At 45.9% G+C, this 24109-nt stretch overlaps 1 protein-coding gene across 1 annotated transcript; it reads left to right on the top strand.

The window, feature by feature from the left end:
* Positions 1-2972: 2972 nt before the first annotated feature.
* On the top strand, positions 2973-22289 carry pax3b (paired box 3b). Its single transcript, XM_068745463.1, has 9 exons — positions 2973-3063; positions 3574-3809; positions 3903-4029; positions 4354-4497; positions 15128-15327; positions 15964-16126; positions 16561-16763; positions 19144-19423; positions 22247-22289. The coding sequence occupies exons 1-9, from the start codon at positions 3009-3011 to the stop codon at positions 22279-22281; spliced, it is 1443 nt and encodes a 480-aa protein (XP_068601564.1). The 5' UTR covers positions 2973-3008; the 3' UTR covers positions 22282-22289.
* Positions 22290-24109: the final 1820 nt, after the last annotated feature.

The following is a 24109-nucleotide window of genomic DNA, read 5'->3' as shown; positions in this document are numbered from 1 at the left end:
CCCCCCCCCCCCCCATCCCCTCGGCTGTAATATCCAATTTCAATAAGATCACCGACACTCCCAAATCGTCACGTCGCAGCGTAAAAACTGATGGTTTAGAAGGAAAAAGGTCATGAAGGAAATGCAGGAAAGGCAAATGGACGACGAACCAACACACACTTCAGACGCATCGATTCTCAAACTGCTGAAAACATTTACAAGGTCCACGTGCTAACAATGGCCTATTCATTGCTCCATGCCTGCAGCATCCGCAGTTCCAGAATAGAATTTGTTCGATGATCATTTGAGACCACGACCCAATTAATTGTCTTCTCGCCAAGCCATCCGAAAGCCCATATAAGCAGTTCCATGCTTTTTTTGTTTTTGTTTATTACAAATGTGAAAACACGCAAAGAAAAAAAAAAAAACCCGCGCGTAATATACCGCCTCTCTCTTTGGAGGCCCGTGTTATGACAATTTACAAGATTCCATTCATTCTCCGTCCTCCTTTGCAGGTGGAAGACCCCCGCTGACCCTCCTGATTTAAACGCAGCATCCACCTATTGTCCACGCGCGTTTTTTGACAGCAAAGTCAGCATCAGAAGTGTTTTTTTTTTTTTCTCTAAAGCCACTGTTGAAGTGAATGTTAATTGAAACCTACTTAGCCCACGGGGTGTATCTCTCTTCTCCGCGTAAATGATGGTGAATGACCGGGACTGCTGCCCCCCCCCCCCCCCCCCCCTGCAGGGCCCCGTTATTGCGCTGAAGCGCATGCATGTATAGGTGAGTGGATTGAGACATGAAAGGGCTTATCAGGTGCTGCATGGTGGTGCGTTTTAACTTTATAGGCTTGCATGAATCACGAGAAACGATCCGGGGATTTCCTTGAAGGAAAAACAGCAGAATAAGAAGGACATTTTTTTAAACTTTCATCCCTATATATATTGATAATGTGTTTTTTACACGTTGTTCTGTGACCTGTTAATTGATTGATTACAGATAGATTATTACTGCAGCTGCCACGTGTCCGAGAACGATTCACTTAAAATGAATGTATTGATTCAGCCAAAGGTTTATTTTGAAATATTTCTTCTCCGTGCGCTCTGCATGCCGCTGAGAATGTTGGAGTTGCGTCCTTTGAGATGATGGACACCGGGATAAAACGAGCTTTCCCCTGATTTTTAAAGCTCAGGGGCGGAACCGATTCAGTGATTAGTCAGAAATTGAAGGACGCTCATAACATTCAGCAGCTAAAAAAACCGTCGATGTCCATAAATGAACTTATGCGTGTTGCTTATTTCTCTTTTGGAGCGGACTATATTGATGATTACACATTTGTGGATGAACATACACCGACTGTTCTTATGCGAGACGGGCTTTACTGCCGCCCTGGCGTCGTATCCTGCTGTGGCGCACGTCCCCCCCGCTTTCAGACTGCTGGTCGGTGCTCAGTCTGAAACCCCACAATAAATTCCTCGAGGTGGACACACTTTAGCACCATTTGTGTCATATATGAGACCAAGGGGTGGAACAAATTAGAGTCGTGTACGATAGAATGCATTAAACACGTCGCAGATTTAGAAATGGGGTCACGACTTTCTTTTGCTGCATGCGGTTTTGCGTAAAGATGCGCAAAAGCCGCGCCCCCCCATCGGCTGCTGTAATCTTTAATGCATGTCTTATATTTATGGGAGCAGAAATCAATAGAAATCGTCTAGATAAAGTATTAATGTCCAAGTTGAGCAAATAAGAAAAGTCTGTCATCACTGCAGAATAATGGAGACTATATTTGCCAAATTACCCACAAATAAAGACAGTTGATAAAAAAAAGATGAATATGATGTATTAAATAGTCACATTTTAACAACCTGGTTTTGTATTTTTTTATATTTATGTTGAAAATGGAAGTGTTTTGTTTTGTTTTTGTCCATGTAATGTTTTGTCAAAGTTATGCTTGTTTTATTAACTTATTACACTGAACTTATTACACTTATAACTCATCTATTCCTCATTTCCATAAACAGAAAGCCAATAGAAATAGAAAGAAATATATAATATATAATAAAGTCACTTGTTGCCTCAGACAGCATCAGACTGGGGTTCAGTAATCAGTACAATAAACTATACTTATTAGTTCATTCTATCTTTATTATTTAGTTTAATTAGTGATTATTTATCAAGATTGGAACGGAATATTCCACAATCGTTCAGGCTGTTGGAAACGTTCTCATCAGGCCCGATTTATAAGGAAGTAAACACACTTTTATGGTTGATCTACTACAAATTCTAACACGTTTAAATGCAGATCATTACACTTCATCAGTCATGGTTTATCCCCTCCTGATAGATCAATCAACACTAAGGCATATTTTGACGCTTTTCCCGGTTCGACAGACGCGCCGCCATACAGATTTAGATCTTGAATGATTTTTGAGACCCGCTGTCCCCCCCCCGTTCTGTGACAGCGTCTCTGATAGGACGAAAGTTTTCAGCCTCGGCCAATCCTAGAGCACACGCGGCATACCGCGTGCACGCTCTCGACCAATGACAACCTGGAGCGTTCAAGGGGGGCTCGCGAGGAGCTCCGCTACTTCTGACGGACTCCCTTCACTTTGAACCGGTGTCAACAAACAACAACATCAAAAAAAAAAAATGTTGTCCTAGAGACGCCTCTTTGGCAACTGAACTCATAAGAACCGGCGAATAAACGCGAGGAGACGAAGAAACGAGCCTTTATTATCATCCAGAAATCAAATTATCTTCCTTTTTTTGACTTCTCAGAAGGTTTCGGACTTCCCCGAGGCGCTGCTAGCCGTAGCCCCGGAGAGGCTAACACCCAAACACGGCTAACCGAAGCTAGCCTTCTGGGAGGCTTCCCCGCCGGACGAGCAGTCGATTTGACCGATTTTTCTTTCTCTCTCGCTGCGTCGGAGCATCCCGTTATAGGAGGAGGTGTCTGTAGTGACTTGGGGGGGGGGGGGGGTACTCTGGAGGGTATTACTCATGCGCTGGCGGGGTCACTATCCAGGATGATGCGACCCACGCTGGCTCAGAACTACCCCCGCAGTGGTTTCCCTTTGGAAGGTAAAAACATCCCCGCCGTAGGGAGTGTGTGCGAGTCCGGGATGTTATTCAGGATGGTGCGTTCAGGTACCGGTAGACCTGTCATCGCGACTCTTTAGAAACACTCACGTTTGGCTTTTCGCGGCCTGAAGTTTTAAATGAGAACTAATCATTTTAACTAACGGACTATTTCCGTATGGCTATATATAAAACGTTCAACAGATTAATTAGAAGACTGAAAAATGTTGTCAGATTTGTTTCACTTTTAAAACTTTTTAAATGTTTGTGATTTTTAAGATACCGTATAAAAATGCAACAATGAGAATATTTGTTGTAGCTGTTGCGAAATCCTTTTTTTTGTGTGTGTGTTTGCCTGTTTGATTGCATTTAGTGTTGCGGTAATTGTGTAATCCTGTAATACAGAGCAGAAAAGCAGAAAGTTTTTTTTTTTGCATTTACAGTTTGGCTTTGTGGGCATAACTTTCGTGACAATTCTCCTCCCATATATCTTTTTTTATTTTTATTAAATAGTGTCTACTCCGCTGGGTCAAGGCCGAGTCAACCAACTCGGAGGGGTTTTCATTAACGGCAGACCTTTACCCAACCACATCCGACACAAAATCGTGGAGATGGCGCACCACGGAATCAGGCCGTGCGTCATCTCCAGGCAGCTCCGGGTCTCCCACGGCTGCGTGTCCAAGATTCTCTGCCGGTACCAGGAGACGGGCTCCATCAGACCCGGGGCCATCGGTGGCAGCAAGCCCAAGGTAAGGCGCGGATCCGTGCGTGTGGATCTTTCATGCTCCGAGCTCCGGGACCAAGTGAACAAACACTGCGACTCTTCTGACCCTTTGAAGCAGGGAACAACGCCCGACGTCGAGAGGAGAATAGAAGAGTACAAGCGGGAACATCCGGGTATGTTTAGCTGGGAGATTCGGGATAAGTTACTGAAGGACGGGATGTGTGACCGCAACAACGTTCCTTCAGGTAAAAGGGAAGAAATCCTTCATTATTATTATTATTATTATTATTATTATTATTATTATTATTATTATTATTATTAGGACAGCAACAGGCATTCAAAAAAGTTTGTTTAGTTGAGAAATAAAAAAATAGGAAATAAAATCATATTAGAATCTCTGACAAATATTCTTAATGCTCTTTAATCATTGTTTTGATTTTCTACTTTATTTGAAGTTTAGTTTATGCCTGTTTATTTAAATTACTTCCTGACTAGCCTTCATTTGATTGTTTTTTTTTTTTACATTTGTTGATTTTATTCCCTCTATTTGAACAATCGCTCGCATGCAGTGAGCTCCATCAGTCGCAGCATGCGGAGTAAGTTCGGAGGAAGAGGCGACGAAGAGGAGGACGAGGATGACATCGAGAAGAAGGAGTTGGAGGAAAGCGACAGGAGGGCCAAACACAGCATTGAAGGGATCCTCGGAGACAGACGTGAGTGATCCGCTCGCGCTATTGTGTGCGTGCGTGCGTGCGTGGCGTGCGCGCCAGTGATCACGCACTGGAGCCCGTCTGCTCAGATTATCAGCTCCATATTTTTGAAGAGTGTAAATTTGTTTTTTTGCTGAACTCTGTATAGACTTGAAAAAAAGTTCAACCTGTTGATTGCTTTTAGGGGGGGGGGGGGGGGGGGGGCACAGAATGGTTTTATTTTGCCGTGTAACTAACCGCGTGAAGTTTTAGCATGCTGTAAAGTTAAGGTGTGGGGGGGGGGGGGGGGGGTGGAGCGTGCGTGTCCGTCTTTGTGAGGAGTTCTTTATCGACCGTCTACGCTCCGGCTAATGATTTTCCCATGAGGCCACGCCGTAAATCAAACAGCAGGTGATGCCTCAGTGCATGGCGCGGTGTTGTTTTGGAGTGTGTGTGCGCGCGTAGTGGTTTAATGTAGCAGGCTGCATGGATGATGGCAATGTTCGCACGCACGCGCAGACAGACATGTTAAATATTCTAATGGGTTAGAGACATCCAAAGTTTTATAGCCTCTCTAGCGATAATTAATTGCGATCATTTAATACATTTCGGAAACCTGGTCCACTCCTGTCGCTGCCCGTTGCATTGTGGGCCGTTTGCGTCGAGTTTTTCTTGTTTTTTAGTGTATCAACTAAGTTTTTATTCGTGTTTTAAACTAACGCGTCCACTGTAAAAAGTATAGTCCACCTGTTCAAGTTGGGCTGAGAAAAGCTTTCAGTGGAATAGTCCACTTTTGCTTTGAGTGGAAGTCAAAATGTGATCGTTGTTGTTCTTGACTAATTATTTGCTGGTATGATAAATAGATAAATAAATAAATAAATAAATAAATAAATAATAAAAGAAATGAGACAATGAAAACAAGTTGAATTATCTAATCATCATTAACTCAAAACGTGAAATAAATAAACATTTTAAATAAACATTTTTAAATGTTTTTTATCTGGCGGCCTGCAGAGGTAAAACGCGCAGGTTGTCTTTGTTTCTTCATGCAGTTGGAGATCTGCTTTTGCTTTGCTGCGGCTCTTTAGCTTGTTTTGTATATCTTGACTTTTTGCCTACGTCATTAGAGGACACATTCGTCACACCTGGCTTGCTCGTTTAATCGGACACTTTCCATTGATTGCGTGTTTCTCTTTGCGGGTAAGAGTTTTCACGCAGGTGAAGTTACGCGTTTGGAGAATGTACAATTCTCTTTTTTTTTAAATTAATTGAAGTTTTTTTTTTTAGCTATTTTTCTTTCACTCTTGAACAAAAAAAACGTTTTATTTCCCCGCTTATTTAAACTGAAGCGGCGCAGGGTGGTTCCAGGCAACAGATGATGGGTGTGAGCTTTATAATTATATTGTATTTTTATTTATTTATCACTTTCGTGCATCTGTGGTTCGCCTGTTGAAGCAGTTGAAATGTCCTCTGTTCCCTATTTAAAATAAAAAAAGGGGGGGGCGGGGGGGGATAAAGGACGCTGGTCTGAGGAGACAAAATGTCCCCAGATGAGTTGATCAAACATTTGTTCAGCGGTTTCCAGCTCTTCACAAAGACGCGCCTCGCGCGCGCAACGGGGATGAACTTGGGAGACAAAAGCGCGAGAGTCCATTTGGGGCTGCGCGCAGACAAAAGAGCAGCTTGGAAGCAGCTTTGACTGCTAAAGAAGAAGAAGAAGAAGAAGAAGAAGAAAGGGAGAGGAGAGAGTCTCCACAAACCAAACCCAACACTCTGAGGCCGCAAAGAAGGATGAATTATTCAGGGGGGGGGGGGCGTTCAGGGGAAAATGGCCGTTTTCACCTACAAAATGTTTCCTTTTCGGCTCGGTTCAAGGATGCGTTGCGTCACACACACACACACACGCACACACACACACACACACACACACACACACACACACACACACACACACACACACACACACACACACACACACTTGTGCGCGGACAAACGCGCTGACGTCCATCCTCGACTTCAGATGGGCAGTTCGAAAAGCGAGAAATGTTGGATTTGTGCGCGCACATTTCACGGACCACGGGGCAGCGTGCGTGGGGCTTCGTGTCTGGGTGAATCTTTCCACTTCCCTGTCTTTGCCTGCAGGTATACTTTGTTGCGTCGCTGAACACTCGGTTATTACTGGTTGATAACGCAAAGCGGCCTCCCTCTCCCCGGAGCATGACGTTAATACTGAAACGGATTCTTTGCCCCCTCGAACATGAATAATTCCCGTTACATGGTGTCTATCTGTCACATCTAATGACGGACGGAGTGCATTAAAGAGTGTCTGTGGTGAATGGGGACCAGTGTTCTCCCCGGGAGCCCCGGTCTGGCCCGGAGCGCAGCTTCACAATGGGGGGGGGGGGGGGGGGGGGGGGCTCGGCCACCCGTCAGCGCGCAACTCCCAAATATCAGCCCCCCCCGCCCGCCCCCCTTCTCCGGAAACTTGCTCCCCAAATCTCCTCAAGCAGATTAAATCGAACTCTTTTATTTCATCTCCCTTTCATCTGAATCGTAACACCGCCCCTGTCCCATCGTCCCCGACTCTCTCTCTCTCTCTCTCTCTCTCTCTCCCCTCCCTCCCAGCCTGCGGCGCAAAGCTCGTTCCATATCTGCGACGCATCCTTTAATCCAATTTAAAGCACAAATTAGGGAAGTCAGTGCACTAACTAAGGTCTTTTTGAACCTTGCTGTTTGGCTATCAATTTACCATCTCACAATTTAAAAAATGTTAAGTCCAAAAGTGCAAAAAAAAACAAACAACACATCGATTTCTTCGAACAAATATTGATTAAAAACAATATTTCCTAAAGTCAAGAAAGCTGCGTCACCATGTGACCAATTTGATTTAAGTGTTTGTATCTCGTCAAATGGACACAATTAAGAGTTTTTGGATATAAAAAAGCTTATTTTTTTAATTGTCTCAGCAATTAAATATCCTCGAATTAATTAAATATTTATTGATAATAATAATAAAAAATCCACAGGTTTATTTCTTTTTAATAGAACTACTCCCTTAAAATACCTCTGCCCAGATAAATACAAGTTAAAATAGAAATTATTTCTCTAGCTTTTCCTCTCCCTCCATGTCCTGCCACATTTGTATTGGCAGTAACGCCGTCAAGGCCCTCAAGGCCTGTTGCTTGGCTGGATTAACTCTGGAGACAAAGTTGATGATTAAAACACTCACTGTGCCTCCTCCTCCTCCTCCATCACATTTTCACAGTGTATCTTTTAGAATCCATACTTTGTTAGGTGAAATTAGCCAGATAATACAGAGGAGCCTTGTTGAGGGCTGATCCACTTCCATTTTCGGCCGGCTGTGTGTGCGCACACATAGACAAATGTGTATCCATATGCACACACATTCACAAAAACACATTCCACTCTGCAATGCAAACAGTCAAAGGGATAACTTTATTTGGTGAAAGGGGATCCTGGAAAGGGCTAATTGAATAAGCCCGGGATCTTTGAACAACCCCTACCATGGTGAGCGCAGTCATCATGTCATAATTAGGTTTATTGAGGCGCATTCCTTCAATCTGCCTCCATTCCCCCGGGCTCATTGTATCCAGGGCCGGGGCCAACGGCCGGGGGGGGGACAAAAGGGAACCGGGCGCAGACAAAACATGAAAGAGCCATAAAGATTTAGCTGGCTTTGTCACAGAAACGGAGTGGGGACTTTGTTTGTGTAAATGATGCGAGTGAATGAAGAAGTTGGGGTTTCTCTGCCACTCGGGGTGAAGGATGGCGTGCTGCAAATGTGACGTGTGGGCGCACAATGGAATCATGCCAGGGCGTAGGAGAGGAGGCAAGGAAAGAGGAGAGATAGGAGGTGCATGGTGTTCAGCGTGTTTGTTTTAGTTTTGTTGTTGCTCTGAACAATCCTGAAAAGTGTTTTTTTTTTAGACAGAGGATGTTGATTGATCAATCAAATTTTTTTTTAACAGCTCATTTATATCCACCCAAATTCTAGAATTTTCTGCTTTGATCTTCTAATATTTTCTGGTCTTAAGACAAATTATTGAGGGAAATTATGAGCAGAGGAATTGATAATGACAATAAGAATTTGTGTGCGGGCCTGACAAACTTCCGGTCTCTATTTCTACCGTCTCAAACGTGCAGAACGAGAGAAAGAGAACCAAATAAACGAGGGATGGGTCTTAGTGGCTGTGATGAAGAAGGCGCCGTCTGTCCACTGAGCGGATGAATGTGTCACTCAGTGAGTCCCTGGGCACGGGGGCAAAAGGGGGCACGAGGGGCAAGTGTTGAGCACCAAATCATCTCCTCTACCCCTCGGGCTCTCTCCGTCCCTCTCTTCACGTCCCGCGCTCCTCCCTCTCTCGTGAATCTCCTTTCCCAATAAGCCCATGCATGATGACTATTCAAGCGTGAAAACATAGTTATCCTCAAATGAATGGCCGCTCTATGCTTCATTAAAGCCTCCTTTTCCTTTCACACTCTTATTGTCACCCTCTGATATCAATTCAAAGGGCAATTAATGAATGCACAGCAACTTTGAAGTCAGTGTGATTTTGTGCATGTGTGTGTAGGATGGAGGGGGCAGGGGGGTATTTGGGGGGGGGGGGGGGGGGGTATTCCCCCTCCTCCAAGACCCGGCTGCAGCTCCCCAGCCCTTCAGCCGTGATGGACTAGCCACATTGAGCCAAGAGTATAAGTGAGCGCCAAAGACGAGTGAAAGAGTGAAAAGGCTCAGCGAAGGTCAAGTAGAATGGCTCGCCTTAGAATAAGGCCCCTCTTTATCTGCTGCTAGTATGCACCAAAGGCACAACGGCCGGGGGGAGGGGGGTGTTTTAAATGTGCATGAGTGTGTCTATGTGTTTCTGAGAACGTGCGTGCTGCATCTCCGTCTCTACGTGTCTGCGAGCGTGGTTGTTTTTGCTGCCTGTATCTGCGTGCTTGTTTGTCCAGGGGTTAGAGTTGAGTGTCAGAGTTTCAGAGTTTCAGAGGCCAGCGAACGCACCATCTATGAGGCAGCTGTCAATCACCCGACTGATGAAGCTTGACTTTCATTCAGAGCTTTGTTAACTAATTAGGTCATGTCACATGTCTGGAAGGAGAACTGAAATGCGTTTTATTATTATCTATCTGATGCTTGAGAATTAAAAGGCGTCGTGTGGACAACGTCTCAGGTCCTGATTTGTGCCTCACATGCCATCGTATCGGCTTTCGAGCTCCACAACGTGCGCTTGAACATACTGCGTCCGATGAAAATAATTCGGTCGTGGTTATGGAATGAATGTAGCGCTCTGTAAAAGTGGATTACTGGCGTTTCCTTGTTCACACAGGGATCCACTGCCAAACCAGGAGTTCCGTAGTAATATTTATTTACCACCTGAAAACTGATGTTAAAAGTGAAGAACTCACATCTCCCTTCACTCATATCACATGAATGCGGCATTATACAGAACGTTACTGCTGTTCTGTTTGTCTCAATGTATTCATGTGAGCACAAGTCATATGAAGGGACTTTCAGGACCAGCCGGGCCAGACAAACGCAATATTCTGCATTTTTCTGTGGCAAATTTCAGAAATGAAATTACACTGTAATTTTTTTAAATTTCTTTAATGATCCAATTATTAAGGAGGAATTATAGTTTAAATGTTAGATCCAGAAACATGATGCTAATCATCTAGTTTAGAAAGCTGTATCATATTTGATTTGTTTTTTTCTCGACTGAACCAACTTATTTTAAGACGCCTGGACAAATGTAATTATCTTGACTGGACATTTTACAAGTATTAAGCCAATTTCTTTGCAAATTAATGTTTTGCCCGTATTTCTTTGCCTCCTTTTGTCTTATTGTTGTTGTTTTAATGATAGCCTTGATTGTTTTCTGAAGGAATGAACGTAGCTGGAACATCCTCTTCAGAATGACAGCCAACCTGTTAGCAGGCCGCCTTCTTCTGCAACAGTTTCCCCAAAGGCCGCAGTTATGAGTCATTGTCAGAGTTAAAAGACAGAGAAGGAGTGCAGGGTCACGGAGCTGCGGTGGGGGGGTCACTCTCCCCCAGCGCTGCACAGGAAACAGGGTTAGAAGTACATTTAGACTGACAGGTAACTGTTTCCTCATTACACCCCACACACACACACACACAGACCCACAAACCCACAGCTCCGTTGCCAATGGCATTAAAAAAAACACAACAAACACACACAGAGAGCTCGGGCACACACAACTGTGACGGTTGACACTCCTCCTTAGCAAGTCGAGTGAGTACCCGATCCAAACCCCCTGTCACACACACACACAGCGTCTTTTTCTCAGCCCAGCAGAACGAGCCACAGATGGGTCCATAAGCTGTCAGTAAAGCCATTATCCGGCCCAGCATCTGCCTGTCCTGACTTCTATATACTGTTTAATGCAGTCGCTCCCACAGCCCCTCAATAGGAGCGGCACGGCCGGCCCGCCCAGATAAATGCTGCGTTTGTCTCCTCTGCCTTTTGTTTTGTGTTTTTTTTTAAGTGTGATAGGTGGAGTGGAGGGGGGGGGGCAAAATGTCAGAGGCTCGATTTACCCTCCAAATTAACCAAAGCCCCAGACGAGTTACTGTGCTGTCCGAAGAGGGGTGTAAATAGTCCACATATGGTCACCCAATCCCCCCCCCCCCAGTCCCAAAACCCAAGTTTGATACATCCCCTTTCACACCACCCGACCACCCCCCCCCCCCAATGCTCCATGTGTACTGTGTCTTGTCTCAGTGGACATATATAAGCCGTTGTGTCCCCATGCGACTGCCCCCCCCATCCCATTAAAAAAACCCAGCAAAGCCAAAATCTTTCCAACAGTCTGTTTCAGCTAAATCCTCTCCTCCTTCTCCCTTTCCTCCTTCTCCCTCTCCTCCTCCTCGTGTTTCTCTGCCCTGGGACGGCAGTCCACGGTGGGATCCATTTTGGTCTCTCTTGGCTCCGGATACGTTGTTTTGGATCGGAGTCCCGTGCACTGTGCGCCTCTCAGTGCTTCAGTTTGGTTAAATTAAACAGTTTTCTTTTCTCCTCTAAACCCTTGCCCCCCCCCCCCCACCTCCTCCGGCTACTCCTCTTATTTTGCAGCTTAATGCTCCCCGGCTCCCGGGTGATTTTTGCGGAGGCTGCTTTTACAGGCCGTCTCCTGCTCAGATAATTTTACCCTTTTAAGGCTCATATTTTCCTCATATTTCGATGAACTGACAAGAACCCGTGCCATGTCTGCAACCCCCCCCCCCCCCCCCCTGCTCTTTTAAGATGAGGTGGAGCAGAAGTATACAGAGGGAATTCAAGTGTTTACAGGGGCTCAAAATACAGCGTTTTAAGATACAGATATGTCTGGCAGGGAGCGTTATGATGGTTGGAGTGGATAATTTGATTGGCCAGGACTATTTGACGGTGCCAAATCGATGCGATCAGATCTTCAGGATGGCTGGGTGCTGACGGCAGAAAGGGCACTCTGAAACCACAGCTTTATGGGTTGGAAAAGATCCGGGGAGAAGGGGAAAGGCTTCAGCGCTCTCTCGCACCATCTTCTCCTCTTAATACGCATCGACTGATGCTGATTGTTGTTTTATTACAACCATTTTAGAAAGTTTGCGCTTGAACAGACGCAAACGCTTGTTAATTGATGCTGAAGTGGAGGAAGCCTCTAAGCTGACATGCTGGATTATTGTAGCAGTAAAATAGCAGTTCAGAAGTGTGTGTGTGTGTGTGTGTGTGTGTTGGCCAGTGTCTGGGCCAAGCTATGGAGAGTAATGAGCTTCGGGTTTGACGAGGTGGCTGCCCTCCATCTTGGCACGATTTCCACCAAAGCGCTCTCCACGGCCCGCGCTTCACCGCACGAGGCCTCATCACCTGCCGCTTTAATTTGGACTGCATGAAAACAATCTGAAAAATCATGCGGTTGATGTTGGAGGTTATTTCTCATAAAAAAATAACGTTTATATTTAAAAGAAAACAGTTCATCAGCTATCAACCCCCCCGCCCCATTTTACACCCTATGGTCCGATGTGTCCGTGAATCGCACGCTTTTGTTCTGAAGTCTGACTTTGTCTCAGATACAGCAATCTGGTAAAACGTAACTGTTTTCAAAATCAAAACCTTCAAGTGAGTAGAAGAATATCTGATAATGCTGCGTCCCTGATGGCGTCCGCACTCTGAAGAAAGCCCCCGGACCGTGAATGAACAACGTCTCCACCACCAACAACAACAACAACAAAACCAACACAGATGCCCAGACAAACGATCCCCATGGGTACATTTCACACGGGCAACAACAGCCCCTGTTGCCCCTCTCCCCCGGCCTTCTCAGCCCCTCAGGTGCTCTTACAGTTCCCTCTGGAGGAAGGGTTTTTTTAGGGAGGGGGGGGGGGGTCTAGAATGCCCCTGGCTGTGCCCCTCATCCTCCCAACTCCCCCCAAGCCCTCTGCGGAGACTCTTTATTCCCCCCCTCCAGCTCCCCCGTGGGGCAGGTGACAGCCCTCCACTGTGAAGGGCCGAGGGAGCCATGACGGATTCCACAGATGGAGCGTGGAAATCGCGGGCAAAGCCCTCAGTTCTGTGGAGTAACAAAGAACCCAGGAGTCACAGAGAGAAATATGGGTGGAAAAAGGAGAGCGACGGAGAGAAGGGAGACAAAGGGAGGGCTGCGAGAGAGGGTGAGAAGGAGGGAGGACGAAAGACAGGAGAGGGAGGAGAAGGAGGTGCTTGTTTAAGGAGGGCGACGTGCTGAATTGCAAGAAGTTTGTTTGGGCGAATTAAGATCGTGTGAATGTTTGAAGTGACGAACATTCCCTCCAAACTCGTTCAAACGTGCTTTTCCACCTGCGTGTCTTGCTACCTGTTCAGCAGTGGCGCGGCATCTTTACCTCGCAGGTTTCCAAACAGCTATTGGCTTGATCTCAAGCCGTTTTATCTTGTTCCATCTCAGCGTCAAGCGCTGCAGCAATTCAACCAAGGGCAGTGAAACAATTGAGCCCGCGTGAGCCCTCTGTAAAGAACCGGATTGGATCGCGGCTAAATTCCCGGGACTTCAGAGGTGCCATTCTGTCGCTTCTTTTGAAAAGTTCTCGAAACCCCCGGTAGCAGTCATAACTGATAGGTAATTCCAAAGTGATTAAGGATTTTCTCGGGCGCTTCGGCTTTCCCAGGGGCCAAATCCCTGTGAAACGCTGAGGAACGTGCACGCTGCCGAAGTCGAGGGGGAGCGAAAAGCATTCCTAGTGGCCCTCCTCCATGCGAGGAACACGAGGGGGGGAGGCCACAAAAGGCCCCATCTCTAGTTTTTCAGCTATCCTGTTAGAAAAACTTGCGCGCCTCGCCTCGCTTTGCGTCCTGAATTCCGCGAGTCCCGTTTCCCCGACAAGTCACGTGAAATGTCGGCTTCAAAGTGGGGAAAGTTGGTCACGATGTGAAGAGACTTGTTCTATATTCAGCAGAGGCTTTAGGCAATGTCTCCGTTTCTCTCGCTTGCCCTTTGAAAATATTTTACTTATTGCCTCCCTCACGCTTCAGTGTGTCTTTACCAATTTGCTCCTAATGCTTGTTCAGTTGACTCCCACTGCTTTCGGTGTTGCAAGGAGAAAATCACCAAGGGGGGGGGGGGGGGGATCCGTTTCACATGAGAGGAGAGGCCCCGAGCTATTTGGATCCGCTTGTATTTTATTGTTGCTTCTGAGGGGGAACTAATACAGTGTTGCACACAAAATGTCCCCCCCCGTCCCGTCCCGTCCCCCGATGCTGAGGGGGAATTAATTAAGTGTAACACAAAAAGTGGGCGCATCGGCCTTGGCGAACTTAGAAGGGAGCCGATGGAGCGTTTGAAGTGTTGAGTTGAAAACCAAGTTGCTGGCTTATAAAAAAAATAGTTCACAATAGTATTAATAGTGATCTGAGACAGAGATGAGAAGTGAAAGCACAAAAGCTGTCAGGACACATAACGTCCATGCAGCTCAATCAGGCAGAAGACAAATCAAGGGCTTCAATCAGGACTCAAAGACACGTCGCTTAATCATCAGTCAATAGATGTGAAGACAATTTATTTTATTTTGTTTCCAGCTTACACTCGACTCAAAAACCAAGATTTTTTGTCTTGGAAATGTAAAACCTTCTATATATATATATATATATTTACACACACACACCGACACACACTTACACACACACACACACACACACACACACACAAAGAATAGCCCCTGGATCCACATTAGCCTTTTGTGTGGCTTTTAGTCCACTAGCCCCCCCTGTGGTGTCCTGGAAATCTTGTCCAGTGGGATTATTCCTTCGGCTCAGACTTTATGAATGGAAGTCTCTTTGGCCACATGACCCTGAGGAAGAACTGGACGGGATGATGCGTGTATGTGCGAGAAGACAAGAACAATGCTCCTCCATATGAGTGATCACGTGAAAATAGAAGTAAGCACGCTCTGTGCCATGCTACCTGCAGCACCATCACGTGTGACACCGTGCTGAAGCTTGAGGCTTCATTTGTTGAGGTGGGGCTATTAGGGAGACACTTTCATAATTTGAGGAGCAGTTTACGCCCCCTGTCTCCTGATAAAATAATATGGATGAAACAATCCCATCCTGAATGCGTCCTTTTATTTCTGCATGTTTCAACAGCGAGCCACTCGGACGAGGGATCGGACGTGGAGTCAGAACCCGACTTGCCTCTTAAACGGAAGCAGCGGCGCAGTCGGACCACCTTCACGTCGGAGCAGCTGGAGGAGCTGGAGAGGGCGTTCGAGAGGACCCACTACCCCGACATCTACACCAGGGAGGAACTCGCTCAGAGGGCCAAACTCACCGAGGCCAGGGTTCAGGTAGACATGTTGCACATCCTCGTACAGAATGGCAGCGGTTTTATGAACTGAAGAACAAGAACAGGCAATTTCATAACGTTTTCATAACTGTGAAATCTTTGGACAGAAGTTAAAAATCTTTTCAAGATGGCTGCAGTGAGAGTTGTTCACACATTCACGCCAGACCTAAAACACCAGCTGACGACACACACACACACACACACACACGAACACACACTTCTCATCCTCGCTCACAGGAGCCCAATCTGGCTTTCTGATTTCTGATATGGAATTCTCCTCCACAGGCTCCATATGGGAAGTGTAAGCACGCCCAGCACGAGCCCAGTCCATATGGACACGGCATGTCTCACACACACGCACACACGCACGCACACACACACGTTGTTTTTCTCTCACCGTCCGTTTCAGCTTCACACAGCTTCACTTCTGCGATAGAGATGAGTGATGTGATTACTCTGTGTTCTCACTATTTCAGGAATACATAATGTCTTACACTTGTTGCTGTCAAAGGCTGCAGCTCTTTTGTGCCGTTTATTTAAAATAATGTCTCCTAATAATCAGAGATGATCAGTGTAAAGGGTGATGTTTAGCCTCAGAGAAGCAGAACTTTAAGTGTCGTTATTATGGTCCGTCTAGGTTTGGTTCAGCAACAGGCGGGCCAGGTGGAGGAAGCAAGCGGGAGCCAATCAACTGATGGCTTTTAATCACCTGATCCCAGGGGGTTTCCCACCTTCAGCCATGTCCAGCATCCCCCCCTACCAGCTCTCCGACAGCACCTACCCCCCCTCTATAGCACAAGGTAGGAGATGAGACAAACCACTTCCTGTAGTACCGTTGTTTATGGTGATTTTTATATATGGTTTATATTTAATTTTTTATTTGGTTTGATAAAACAATTATAAAAAAAAAAATGTGTGTTTGTACTTAAACTGTAAGTAGAAATTGTTGAAATGTTATCCTTATTTTATTACAAGATATTTTGCCTTTAAAATAAACAAATACATATTTAGTGCTTACTTTTGTTGCATCACAGTCAGTCCTTTATTTTTGGTACCGTATGACAGATTAAGCTAATGACTTGATCAATCATTTAATTTCCTTAATGCAGCAGTTTAGGAGTAATACACTCTTCCTTTTGGCATTTATCAATCAAATAGTAACCATTTATCGACTGGTATCTGACAGTTCTAGAAGGTGTTTGAACGTTCTCTGTGGTCCCTTTGCTTGTGCCAGAGCCCCTGAGCACGGTGCGTCGGCCCCAGCCTCTCCCTCCCTCCTCAGGCCACCAAGGCTCCGGTGGTGGAGGCCAAGGAGAAGGAGGCTCTCCCTACTGCCTCGCCTCCGGACGCCACTCCTTCTCGGGCTACTCGGACAGCTTTGGAGGAGGACCGGCCAATCACATGAACCCCACCATTGGAAACGGACTCTCCCCACAGGTGAGATTAATTCTCAATGCCTCTAATTCAAAGATGCATTCATTTAAAGATGAACAGCAATCATTTGTTGTAAGGAGATAAAGCAGGTAATATTAGTCTTGAGTTGCTGCACAACGGGACAGGAACTCCACTGTCCTTGTCTCTGGTTTAGTTGCATGAATTTTGAAACTGCTCGCAGTTCAAAGTCAAACTCCCCTGCGTCTCTGGACGACGGGTCGCCCGCCGCTGGAGGAGAAAAGTGAGATAACTCTGGAAGGACAGAGAACAATTGAGCGTGTGACAAATGAGAAGCGAAAAGACAATTACAGACAATTATCCAGGCACGAAGTCCCAAGGTCTCTGCACCTAGACGGAGGGGACAGCAGATGAGACAGAGTTAGAGACTCTAACAGGCAGAAAATGAGATTTCAGCTCGGCGTAGTCCGAATCCTCGGAGAACAGGCCCCAGCGGTGTGAAGACACTCGTACCGGCACACACACACACACACACACACACACACACACACCTACACACACACACAGTGGAGATAATTGATCAACTCCGTGACATTTTGAGGATCGCTTAAGGATTTTGCAACATCTTCTACACAAATATTACATGACATGGTTGAGCGGCAAGTTTCAACCTTCTATGTAAATGTAAAGACTGATCACCGCGTAAAACGACACGTGGGAACATGGAGAAAGTTATTTTTCACCAATTCAAATAGCTTTTCAATATTTGCCCATTTTTTGTTGCGTGTCGGACATTAAGAGTTCATTCTTCTGCGCTTTGTTTCTTGTGATTCTAAACTTAACAAGCCTCCCAAACATGCGCTAAAACACGCCGCATGCATTAAACACGAACACGGATGCATCTCGCCGAGCATCCTCGTGGTTCTGTCTCTGTGCACAGATAATTCTGCACACTCCGTGCTATATTAAAGCCTCAAGCAAAGCTCCTTGTGATTGCATTCTTAAAATATTTGCCTCGACATTCCTCGATATGAAAGCAAGGGGTTTAAATTATTTGTATATCGTTCATGCAGCAGGGCAGGAATGCCCCGTCTCAGATGTTTTCCTCCACCCAGACATTCTTCCTTCCTAGACTCTCTGATTTAGGCCCCTGCAGGCAACGGCAGCTTTCTGATAGGAAACACCATGTGCTGGCCCAGCAGCGATGTCATGAGGCAGGGACAGGCGGAGAAGAGAGAGAGACGATGGGTAGCGTTTGGTTCAAAACACGAAAACAAGAGCACAAGCCTGACCGTCAGGGGAACACACTGCACCAGTTTGAAGCACACGTGTCCCTGCTTCATGTGGGCACAAGGCAAGGATCCAAAGGCAGGTTAAATCTTTAGAAAAATGTTACCGGGCATGGAAGGAAACACTACTCCTCTCTCCAAATCACGGACTCCCTCCATTCACCTCCCCTGCTTGGGAAATGATTTAAGCAGGACCATGTGTGTGTGTGGATGTGGAATAATATGTCACTTAGAGGGCCGAGAGAACCCAAAGAGCAACGTTCCTGCTTCTTATTAGGACAGCAGGAGGAGCCTTGAGGCCTTTCGCTCTGTGGAGGAGGAGGTGGGATACGATACATTTAGAGGTAGCAGGTTCCCTGGGAGTTACTTTTCCTAAGTGATAAAGATATTTCTCAATTTCTTATTAACGGCTTACGGACCACTTTGATGATGGACAGGTCAATCCAGTCGGTGCTGGAGGGAAGGGTCTCCGCTATCGAGTCTGTTTTGAGACCAGTTGAAACACTTTGCCCCGCGGCTCTCTTCCGTCTTTAGCCGACCAAGGAATATTACCACCAAATTTGATTATCTGGTCGCTAACAAAGACCAGATCAAGAGCAAACAGATTTCTCAAACTGCAAATCAGGTCCAACGTCGCTGGACTCACACAGGCCTTTTTTGTGTGTTATCTTTTTTGGCACATCTTTCTCAGAGATAAGTTTTTATCCCCCCCCCCCCCCCCGTAGGTTGTTGGAGCAGCGTCAAAAAAGGAATTTGAGAATAAGTGGAGCTGCGTATCTGAGACAAATTGCTTAATTCTTCCTTTCTGGTGCTATCTCTGTCTGGGATGGGCTCGCTGGGAGCCTTTTGATGTCTCTAACAAGGGGGATTTCCTGTGTGTGTCTGAGTGTGTATATTTGTCTCGTTGTCTCTATTGATACATTTTGCTTGTGAGCTAAAGTCAGAGATGATTTACGCATTAAAGAGCCTTTTTAGAAAATCCAATATAAGAAAGAACGTTCTTCTTCATTTTGATTCCTCATTTCTTCATTGGAAAATAAATCCGAGCTTGTTTCTCACAATTTCGTTTTATATGAGCAAATAAGTGATTTCTGCACCACATCCCAGTGACGGAGCCTTTATCTCTGTCCAATCAGGTGATGGGTCTCCTGAACCCGGGCGGCGTGCCGCATCAGCCCCAGAGCGACTACGCCATCTCCCCCCTGACGGGCGGCCTGGAGCCCCCGGCTGGCATGGCAGCCAGTTGCAGCCAGCGCATGGATCACATCAAGGGCCTGGAGGGCCTCACCAGCGTCCCCTCCATGTCAGCTCTGCCCTCCCTCCCCAGCTCCCAGTCCTACTGCACCCCCTCCTACAGCTCACCGGGCTACACCGTCGACCACATGGCATCCTACCAGTACGGCCAGTACGGGCAAAGTAAGGTCAATAGAGGTCACCTTTTTATTCTCAACTTTCCTTATGTCAAAAAAAATACAAATTAAGCAGCACATGTAATAAAAGTACGTTTTGACAGCAGATTTAATCCTTAAAAATAATAAATAAATAAGAATAAGAATAACAGGAACAAGTAACAATAAAAAAATACTAGATATACTAAAATAAACACTAAAGAAGTACTGATGTAGTAGTATTTGTACTGCTCCAGTATTATCCATGCCACAAAGTCTGTCACAAACTTTTCTTGTCCTGCCATGAAATCTTGAATGCTATCAGCGCTGAGCATCGTGCACGGCTAAAGCACCTCCGTCAGAGCAGATTAGCAGTCAGAACATTTTGGGCTCCTGACCGAGATCAAATAAAAACTTGGATTCAACCGGCCTCACTGGGCTTTTCTGCAGTTTAATACTTCTTCCTGCAAAAAACCGACTAGAACAACCTCGCCCTGCTTCTGGGCTACAAACCAACATGTGAAAGAACTCGAAGAGCAGAATGAGAGGAAAGCCCTCGCTGCCGTGACAGCGATCGTGCACTTCTAACGAACGCTGTCGTATAGCTCCATTCCAGTATGATCAGCGCAGCTTTTAATGACGGGAATCATTTTGCAAACCGTAACAATGACGATAAGTTGGTTTTGAAAACTGCCACAAATCTGTCAAAATCAAGTAAATATTATTTTTTGAAATTACATGTCTCAGAGCTTAGAGAACATCTGACCGACCGCAAAGCCACGGGTTTGTTTTCACTTTTTTGATTTTTTGAATCTACGACCCCGAAGCAAATCAGCAACCTTTCCAATCTTCCCCGTCCAAGCTGCACAGTGGCCTTTCAATTATTTCCTTCTGGAAGAATTGGAACAAAAACATCTAAACCAGGGCAGCTGATACTGTGTATCAGGATTCTGCTAGTCCATTTCTCTGTGACACATAACTCGCAACCGCAAATTCCTCAGTTTGACCACACGGAAGGAAAAAAAGGGCAAGTATTGCGAGGCAGCGAACATTTTTCCGGGTCCAATCACGCCGTCTTCTCAAGTGTTGGGGTTAATTGTGCGGATCTGATTCCACTGATGCAGAGAACAGCCCAGTGCTGATGCTGAAATCTGCGGCGAGGCGCCCTGCCGAGTCGACTCCCATCAGGCCAGAGTGTCTGAGAGCCGCTTGACAATGCCTGCCTGTCCTAGCAGTGCGAGTGTCTTTTCACTTTGCATTACTTTTATTTTAAGGGTTAAAATCAACTTCAAACAAATCCCCAACTTGGGAAGGCGGGCGGCGTTCTCCGTCACAGCGTGATTACAGCGGCCGCCGTTTCCAATTATGGTCCGCAGGGGGTTAACCAATCAGGTTCATCCACTGACCTTCTGGCAACCCCCCCGAAACAACCGTGCCCTTCAAAGCGCATGGCGACGGTCCAGCAGGCCCGACGGCGTGCGGCAGGTATCAAGTAAATATCTGACTCAATATCCGAGAGGGGAAAACGTCTAATGAAATATATCGGTCAAATATCTCCAAGTTAAGAGAATAAGGAATTAGAAGGGCACAGACAAACCTCTAGCACGTGGCACAACGCACCAGGACAGCGCACACGCACACACACACACACACACACACACACACTCGCATGCACCTCCACAGCGTTACGGGGCCGCCCATCTTGATGTGATTAATCAGCGCGACTGGAGAGCTGGTGTGCCGTTGGGTTTGGAGCTGCAGAGGAAAGGTCCTTTTCTGGGGGTGGATGGATCCTAATAGCCTCTGGCAGGGCGGCTATGAGAAACAGGTGCTCGGACTGAGGTCAGCTGGGGAAGCAGTGTTGAGTCGTGCGTCTCCAGCTAGTGGACGACACCAGAGCGCGGAGCACGGAGCACGGAGCTCTCGCTGGCACGCCTCATGGAAACTACCACGAAAGACTCGTTTGTGTTCATGTACAGCAAGTAATGTCTGTTGTAGAGAAGCCTTTGGGGGGGGGGGGGTGGGGTGGTAAGCGCAGTTGCCTCACAGCAAGAAGGTCACAGGTTCAAATCCAACCTGCGGCCTCGCTGTGAGGAGTTCTCCAAATCCCCCCCCCACCACCGAAAACACGGAATAATGTTAGCAGCTGCAGTGGAATTTAAGAACGTATACATATCTAAGTAGTGTTTTATGCTATGCTATCTTCACTATTATTTGACATCACGCAGCAGATTATGAAAGGATGGAAGAAGGATTTTTCTTTTTACTGTCTTTACCTTTTTTCTTTGACATCTCCTATAATTTCTCTGGGAATAATGAACGGATCCCTGATGTAGAAAAGTCAGGCACATTTAGGGAGTTGGTTTCCACAAGTGTAGTAAAAAGTCTGGATCCAACAGAATTTCACGTTTGACTCTTACAAATGAAATTATGGTCACGGGGCAACGAGTTTGTTTCTGATTGAATCAAAGGAGACTGCTGGAGTTATGTGCTCTACTGAACAATGCTCTTGTTCTGAATTAAGATAATCAGCAGTGAAGCGGTTGAAATTATATCTACTATGACCAGACGCGTCACATTAATGCACCGATAAGTATAATTCAGTAACTGCACGTATTTCATTCAGAGTGCACGTTTGTACTTATTAGAGGCGTCCTCATACTTCTGTTTTCCCTCTGTTAACCTCACACCCCACACCACCGTTAGCACATGCTATGCTTATAATAGCCATATGTTAGCGAGATGCGACTTGAAAACATTTATTGTGGCCATTTTTATTTTGTATATAATCTTTTCACCCCAGAAGCTGTTTTCACTGGTCGTAAACGAACTGTTTCTTCCTCTTTTACAGGTGCCCTTCCTTATCTGAGACCTGAAATCACCTGACTCTGAATGCGCTTTGGACTCCACAGATGGATAACGACGGAAATATTTTTAATATCTGGATTAAACTTTTTTGTTACAATTTACCCAGCTGCGTTCTGTACTTCAAGGCCGTTATTATTATTATTCACTCTTGCCAGAGAGGTGGACAGAATCGAAGGGACCGCACGGTGGAATATCAGACCAAAACTTGTTGGTTGACTGTAAAACCTGCAGCATCAGTATCGCAGTTCACTCAGACATTCCACTGAAGACTCCAGCGTCACAGCATCCTCGGGACTCTGCCCACGGTGTCTTTGTGAGGAAGGAAAACCCAAATCTCTCGTCACAGAATACCGGCCCTTGAGCAGAGACACGAAGGGGCACGTTTACATATCTCGGGACCACATGAATACGTATGAAATTCCATGTATCTCCAAATTAATCCCCGACTTGTATTCACTGAAAGGGGGAAAAAAACGAAAAGGGCTTTGTTGGTTTTATTGCATTTATTTGAGATCAGTGCATCCAACATGTGAAGAGAAATTCCAGTGACAGACAAAAACAAACGTGAGCAAACTGATCCGTGCATTTTTTATAGTATCAGAGACTCTAATGTACGCCACAGCTGCACCGCAGAGAGAGTTCATTCAAACATTCCTGCTACCTCCTCCCCCACTGTCTCTCCCTCTTTCTCCTCTCCCCTTTCTGTCTTACTCCTTGTGTCTCATTGATGTTTCGGACGGTGAGGCAAGGATCCCGGCCTTTTGTAGTTTTAAAGAGCAAGTCGGAGGAGGTCAGGGGGTGACCTTAGGGAAAGTGACAGATGAGAGCGTGGTATAGAAGTGGTTTTAATGGGGGGTAGGGGTGATAGGCAAGATCGATCACAGGGTTTAAAAAAAAAAAAAAAAAAAAACCTTTAAAGATCTTCTCCTGGTGAGAAAAAGCCACCGGGTCACAAGTCACGACCGAGAGACACTTGAGAAACCGAGAGAGTTTACACTACAGACAACCAGGCTCCCAGCTGACCAGACGTGCAATATCGTGTATCTTAGAGTCAACATCACCAAAGTCTTACGAAACACTTTGGATTCAAACTCTCAATCTGGTTCGGGTACTTGGAAAAGCAGCACGCATGTGCCTTTGAAGGCTTCTGGGTCCAAATTGTTAATAATGCAGGAATAAGGACTCCGTCAATGACGCAACGAAAGAACGGATCAAGGAAATACCAGCGTAAACAGAAACGAGGAATGACAAAGCCAAATTTAATTGCAATTTCTTTTTGTGTCTCTAAGGGCCTGTTTTGTTTCCACGTCGCATTGGCAGGAAATGTACTGATTACGTTTGTAATGCATTCCGGCATATTTATTGTCACAACTGCATGTCGGCATGAGTCGCCGCATCGCCCCACAGTTTACGACGGAGACGACGGAGCACCTTCGGTTCGTACGTCTGTCTGTGTCAGAATGAACCAGTCCTTTCGTTCTTTTGATATATATATATTTTTTTGGTATTATTGGACAACGTGATATGGCATGGTGTCATGTGTGTACAAGCACATCATCACTAATATTTATAATAAAATAAAGCGAAAATTCTGAAAACGACTCCTGTTGAACGCTTCCTTTGTGCAGCTTATGTGGTAATTACTAAATGCGGTCTTTGTGTATATTCTTTGCCACGAATGGAGGAAAAGAAAGCAAGCGATTGTGTCTCACGCTATAGAAGAACACAAATACACTTGGAAACAAACATGTACTTTTGAAGGGGCTCATGTGAACCCTCCAACCAAAATAGGTCTGGCCAGCTGGGGGCTCAGCAGACATTTGATTTGACACTGAACACAACAGGC

This window comes from Brachionichthys hirsutus, chromosome 11 (assembly GCF_040956055.1).
Source record: "Brachionichthys hirsutus isolate HB-005 chromosome 11, CSIRO-AGI_Bhir_v1, whole genome shotgun sequence".
NCBI lineage: Eukaryota > Metazoa > Chordata > Actinopteri > Lophiiformes > Brachionichthyidae > Brachionichthys > Brachionichthys hirsutus.
Note: the sequence above shows the minus strand (reverse complement) of the source record. Positions and strands in the feature narration are given on the sequence as shown.